The sequence below is a fragment of the Pseudoliparis swirei genome, chromosome 22 (assembly GCF_029220125.1).
Source record: "Pseudoliparis swirei isolate HS2019 ecotype Mariana Trench chromosome 22, NWPU_hadal_v1, whole genome shotgun sequence".
NCBI lineage: Eukaryota > Metazoa > Chordata > Actinopteri > Perciformes > Liparidae > Pseudoliparis > Pseudoliparis swirei.
The window spans coordinates 8792733-8799229 of NC_079409.1; the positions used below are offsets into that span (position 1 = coordinate 8792733).

The following is a 6497-nucleotide window of genomic DNA, read 5'->3' on the forward strand; positions in this document are numbered from 1 at the left end:
AGCTTCTCACATGTGGCTTTAAGATTCCGCTGCCATTGTGATCAGCATTTTTCCTCACTGTATGACATCAAAGTATAGAGCGATCAATCCAGAAAATAATCTGCAGATTGATCAATAATACAAATAATCAGTTTCTGCACAATGACTCAGTGACGTGATCGGATTAAATAAGAACTAAATTTGCATTAAGTCAATAAAAGAAAAATAGTTCTAAACCATTGCAGCAAAACCATAGATAGTCTTTATTAATCCACCTATTTCTGCTTTGCTGTCAAGACCTGGCGCAGCCGTTACCCACAATGCAACTTGACCATCAACTTGGTCAAAGATGTAAGTGTGTTATGTAAGGGCCTAATGTAGCCTCTGGCTGAGAAAAAGGGCCTCAGAAGAATCTTTTTCATGTTCATACCTGCAGTCTTTTGCCTCAAACCGAGGCCTAATCAAGAGATCGCTGGAGGCAATTCAGAAGATTTCCCTCAGCTCCACACGTATACAACTTATTTTTCACATATGAATTTGCACTCCCTGACAGACTTTGATGGGACTTCCCCTTTAAAAGGCAGAGCACCGAGTGTAACAAAGCCAAGATGGCATCAACAAGCTGGCATGCAGCTCAAATAGCTATTTGCACATTTCAGCACCAGGATTGAGCGGTCCCACCAACGCCAAATACTAAACCAGGCGGCCGTTAGTTTGTCCAGCATGGCTTAGTGTGTGTGTGTGTGTGTGTGTGTGTGTGTGTGTGTATCTGTGTGTGTTTGTGTGTGTGAGAGAGAGTCAGTGGAGAGCAGAACAGAAACTGAGCCCTGGAGAGCAGCAACAGCGGATGAGGTGTCTACCTTAATCCCCTTTTAGTCTTATTTCCCCATGGCCACTGCATTGTGATGCAGAATCACTCAGTCACCTCCCCAAGTGTGTGTGTGTGTGTGTGTGTGTCTGTGTGTACACACCATTAATCAAGTGCTATGCCTTGATGCAGTATCTGGACAATGCTGTCAGTCTCTCTCTCTCTCTCTCCCATTGCTGTAGCTTTCGGTCCTCTCTCTCTCTCTCTCCAGATGACCGTTGGCTTTGTAAGCCTCATTAACAATTAATTACCAATCAGCTAGTCAAGTCACCCCCGGACCGCTGGGCTTCTCAATGATTCATTAGTCAGGGTTACACAACGCTGCGGCGCATAAACACACTGACGCACCAACAAACACACACACACACACACACTGAAGCTCTCTGTCTCACTCGGACTTTCACATGAACGCACACACACACACACACACAGACACACACAGACAGACAGACTCTGTGGACATGCAAACACACATGCACACTAAAGCCAGCATGTGGATGAACCCTCACACAGGCGGCAGGGCGCCTGCCTGCACCGAGTCGCACGTCCTCATTAAAAAGAGATGCAGGAAAACTGATTGAGTTGGAAATGCTCCACATGCAGAGTTCCCAACACATCTTCAATGTCAATTTGAAGGGTTTGTCAGTGAGTTTGCAAAAAATGCAAGAATTTTGAACTTTTATTGGACACTTTTCCAGATAAGACATGACATTAATTAAAATAAGACATCACATAATAGGCCTCTGTTCTCCTCTATTAACTCCAGAAATCCTGGTGAAATCCTTTATTTCAAAGCAGCTGCTATCTCAACCCCAACATCCATCACATTGTCATTCCTCAGGGTGTGAGATGTTGATGTTAGGATGGAGAAAGGCCCAGACAGATTTTTTAATTAGAAAAATAACTTTCAAGGGCAACTCTTCAATTTCATTCATCTTCAAAAGACTAAAGTTTAAAGACCTTTCATTTCTAATCCGCATATGTTTATTAGCTGTGGAAACAATGGACCAAAGATATTTGATCCTCTATAGCTTTATTGTTTACTGAATATGTTTCTACCCCCCCCCCCCCCCCCCAAGAGAATGATTGATCATTCTGTATTAAAGTTGCAGTCGTTTTTTATCATGCAAGAACTGACATTTTAAATATGAGTTGACTCAAAATCATCTTAAAAACAGGAGCAACTAAGTTTTAGTGTTGTCTGGGCAACTTTTAATCATTCTACTTTTATTATGTTAATCAATTGAGTTGGCCCAAAAAATAAGGAAATTCCCATCCGATGCCTGGTACATAAACTCTCAGCATGCTCTCTTTCATAGAAAACTATGAGACAATGACCGACATTGTAAACATGAGTTTATGGTCTTAATCGCAAGTTTTGAGTCAATACAGCACGATGTTCTCTCTGTAAATTATGATCCCATTTTGAGTATGGACAATAATGGTATGGGTATTATCTTGTAGCTACCTTGTGATTGACAGGTCGCTGTTCTGGGAGTTGTCACAACCATGTCACAGTTCACGGAAGTAAATCGTAACATACCCCCCCCCCCCCCTCATATCACCCACTGATTCTGTTCATGCAGAAACCTCTCAGAGTAGCAATACTGCTTACGTTTGCGTTATTTGATGCAGACCATTAGAACAGCCCCGTCGTTTAAATTATAGAAAACAATGGCTGAAAGAAATGACATATTTTCCAAGAATCTTTGATATCTCTTTGAAGTCTGAGGTTGGACTCCCGTTAACAGCCTGTGAAATTGTGACTGAGTCCAACGTCTCTATGGGAACAGGGGAACCAGGCGGCAAGTATAGTGCACCGTTTTCATTCCTTTCCCAGATTGTCCCAGCTGGATTCAAACCGCCGACCTTCCCCTGACCTTAAAACCACCACTGCCTCAAAGGGATATAGTAGCTCCACACGCCACGAGCCAAAGTTAATTCTAAACATCGACAAGCCCAAATAAAGCTGTTGACCGGTCGGCTGCACCGGTCGTGCCTTGTGGGATTACTTGTATATTTGTCTCTAGGTTTCTCCACTCCGGTTTCCAACAGTTCATCTCTCCCAGCGTGGTGGATTACATTTGTCAATTTGCAGCTCTGCAAAGTTGTTGTGTAGTTTATATTGTGTGTTAGTGTCAAGCTGAAAGAAAGGGGATTTCTTTGGAGTTAGTGGGTGACCTTGGGGCAAAAATGCAAGAGCAAGAGCGACGTGTTAAACTTTAAACACACACACACACACACACACATAATATCATTACGTCCAGGCAAGATTTTTTGCTCTATTGTCATGCGTGCGCTGTTGTTTCGCTGAGGTTGTCAAATGGTCCTCGGCGGGTTCAGATGTGCACGAACAAGGCGTTTTTTTCTTCTTTTCTTACTCTGAACTAATTTCTTCATTTTATTTTTGCAATCAATTGAGTGGAGCTAAAATAATCACTTCTTAATTGTTTAAACTATTAGTCCCTTTATAAATAATCCCTCACCAACTATTTTGGATATTTATCTTTCAGACAAATATCCTTTGGCAGTAGCCTCTTCAATTTATTATATATATATATATATATGCCTTGTGATATGTTGTGACCATCTTTGGATCTTTGGCTCTCAGAAATTGTGTCATTTTTCTTGATTTTCTGACATTTTATGGACCAAAAGATTAATCATGAACATAATCAGATCAACTCATAATGAAAATAATTGTTAGTTGCAGCCTACAACGCAGTTTAAATGTACAATTTACAAATATCAAACATATTTCATTTGTGGCCTTACATAACAGACAAGCTGACTAAATCCATATTCTCATTTACTGCAGAGGACTCGGAAAGTAGGTGCCCTCCTTGTCACAAGCTGGAGACTAGAGTCTAACACACTCTCTGACACACACACACACACACACACACACACACTTGGAAGTTGCCCAGTGCAACCTACTGCCCATCACTGAGCAGGTACAGATTCAGCTCTTCGTTCAAGGGCATCGCATCAGCAGTGATGGATGGATGAGCGCTCTGGTTCAATTTATCCATTCAGATCCCCGTCGACATCCCAGAGTTTTAAACTGCCGACTTCAATCTCTTACTTCTTGGTGCATAAAAACATAAAAAGGGATGTAGTCAAAGTTCAGGGAATGTAAGCACCGCCACCAACAAGTCAACATGCGAGAGTGAGAATTACAGCGTGTTGACTCAAACTGATGTCTGATGGATTCCGTTGTGTATTTTTGGGGGGGGAGCAAAGCATGGCGATAAACACGGACGGAGCCATGCTGCTGCTTTCAACGCTTCTCTGCTGCCAAGTCGCATTCTGGCAACACCTGACAATCTGTGGAACATGAAGCACCTGAGTGGTTGGGGCACAATACTGAAAACGTGTTTCCGTGGCGGGATACTTCCGATAAAGCATGCTCTATTTCTGCAACGGCAGCTCCCATCACGAGCTGAGCAGTGCAACAACATCCAACTGTCGACTCACATCACCTCCGGCTTGAGCTCGTATTAGAAATTAAACAATGTGTGGCCTACTCGGTACGTTATTAGTCATTACTGGTTCATTTGCATCTTCTTCTTTATTTTTTTATGGTTTGTATCATTCTAAATCGTCAGGCAAAACTAAAAATGTCACCTTGGGATCTAGGAAATGTTGGTAGCGTATGCATTATTTATTGTGTTTGTTAAACGTTACTTTTCTTCACCCCTGACCTCCCAGATTGAAAGATGAACAGAGTTTTCTGTGGAGGTCAACGTATTTATCTCTCTGAAACAACAGTTTGTGCAACATAATTTCCATCATCTTCACAACAGCCATCAATCATCTGCACATCATCAGGCTACTTCTTCTGCCTAGTGACGATGTGTCTTTCTGAACTCGCATCCTGATGGTCCACAGCTTCTCTGCTCGTGGATGTCAAAGTTGATCCACACGTGCACACAAGGCGGTGGACCAGCAGGTGGGAGGCTCCTGAATCACAAACGGCCCCGAGCCGCACAGTGAACATGTTATCTCGGGGATCTTGTCAGGGCAGCGATGATGCTTATGCTGATCCGTCTGAAAAACACACTAGCCGACACAAAGAATGGAATCTGACCGCCGGGATGGACTGAGCCCAGTAGACACTATGACGCACACCTGTAACGGCTCCACTAATCATTAGCTGACATACCTCTGCGAATGTACATTTAAGAATGGCAACACAATCGCGCGCGTGGAATTGGAAGTGGAAGTGGAATTGGAATTGGAATTTGGCTGAGAGATGAGTGATCACTACGGGGGGGGGGAGGCTGGACTGGGAGCAGTGGGCTGATGGGCTGCCGCTGACTGGGGGAGCTCCGGTGATGCCAAAGACCATCACAATGGGTACATTATACGCCACAGATGACTCGCACGCAGATTGCGCGCAGGTGAAACGGTAGAATCTCGGTGAATGGGGCTCACGCGGCGGCATTAACGGGCACCGGAATACCCGAAGCAACTTCACGGTGAATCGGCGTCTGTCCGCGGACCAGTCCGCCACAGAGGCGCCTGCGTGCGGAGACGCAGTCCCCCTCTCGCTCCCTCTGTGGCCGTGTCATTGACGCAAGTGGCAACTAATTCAAGACGTGCACAAATACAAGGAATGAAACAGCGCTCACCTCTTTGGTATTAACGACGCCTTTGACGTATTTCCCGAGGACTGAATCCACGAAGAAGACACTGGACAGCACGGCCAGGCACAGGAGTCTCTCCCCGACCCTCACCTCCATCTTTCTCTCTCTCCTCGCTGGCGCTCGTCTGCTCTCCGAGCTCCCCGAAGCCTGTCTCTCTGAGCGGGAGCGCGCGCGGAGGAACGGCTCGAGCACGGCGTGAGAGAGGACCCGGGCGCGTTCACGATAGTCCCTTGAATCCATGTGTGGCTCCCCCCCCCCCTACAGCTGTTGAAGCTGTGTGTTTGCGTGTGTGCGCGTGCAGAGTGCTCGCTCCGGTTCCGCTCGTGCGTTGAGACACGTCCGCACATTAAAAATGCTTTGGCTGATTAAAATCATGTTTTCATTAGAGGTCACACACCTGTAATGAAGTGTCGCTGAGATGATTGCTGGTCCCTCGGCTCCAGGTCGCACCCCACGACGCAGCGGGACACCGACCGGGAGCACCGGGCTGGATCTCTGATGCCGTCTGGATGCGGAGCAACATTTAGGCTCCTCGGATCCTCTAATTGGAGTTAAAGTCTTAAACTGATGCTATAAATTGTAGCCTATTTATTTTGGGCTTTTATATTTGCATTATTACCCCTTTGTGTTGCAGCTGCTGCACAGCAACTTCCCTCGAGATAGATAAAGTTGTAAACACAATATAAAACACCTTTATAAGGAGCCTCAATTATATTACGAGTGTAACAGCAATATTAGCTACATTTAGTTGTGCAGAATTTCCACTTTACCACATATGCAGTATGTACACAATTACATCTTTTGTATAAAATATACTGTTGGGTAGTTTAATCCATACAAAAACATTATACATCACATGTTTTGTATGTTAAATCTTTACCTGCAATGACATTTTTGAAATTTCCCCACTGTGGGACGAATAAAGGAATATCATATCAGTCGGCAATATCTTCCTGAGCAATGCAGTGAAGTAGAAGTATTAAGAAGCATCAAATGGAAAT

At 44.5% G+C, this 6497-nt stretch overlaps 1 protein-coding gene across 1 annotated transcript in view; it reads right to left on the reverse strand.

Moving 5' to 3' along the window:
• The window catches only part of tmem145 (transmembrane protein 145), a 35184-nt gene extending 29536 nt beyond the window's left edge, over positions 1 to 5648 (reverse strand). Inside the window, exon 1 of the mRNA XM_056444310.1 lies at positions 5482 to 5648. Coding sequence (XP_056300285.1) covers positions 5482 to 5592 — 111 coding nt within the window. The 5' untranslated portion in view covers positions 5593 to 5648. The remainder of the gene's footprint in view (positions 1 to 5481) is intronic.
• Between the last annotated feature and the right edge of the window lie 849 nt (positions 5649 to 6497).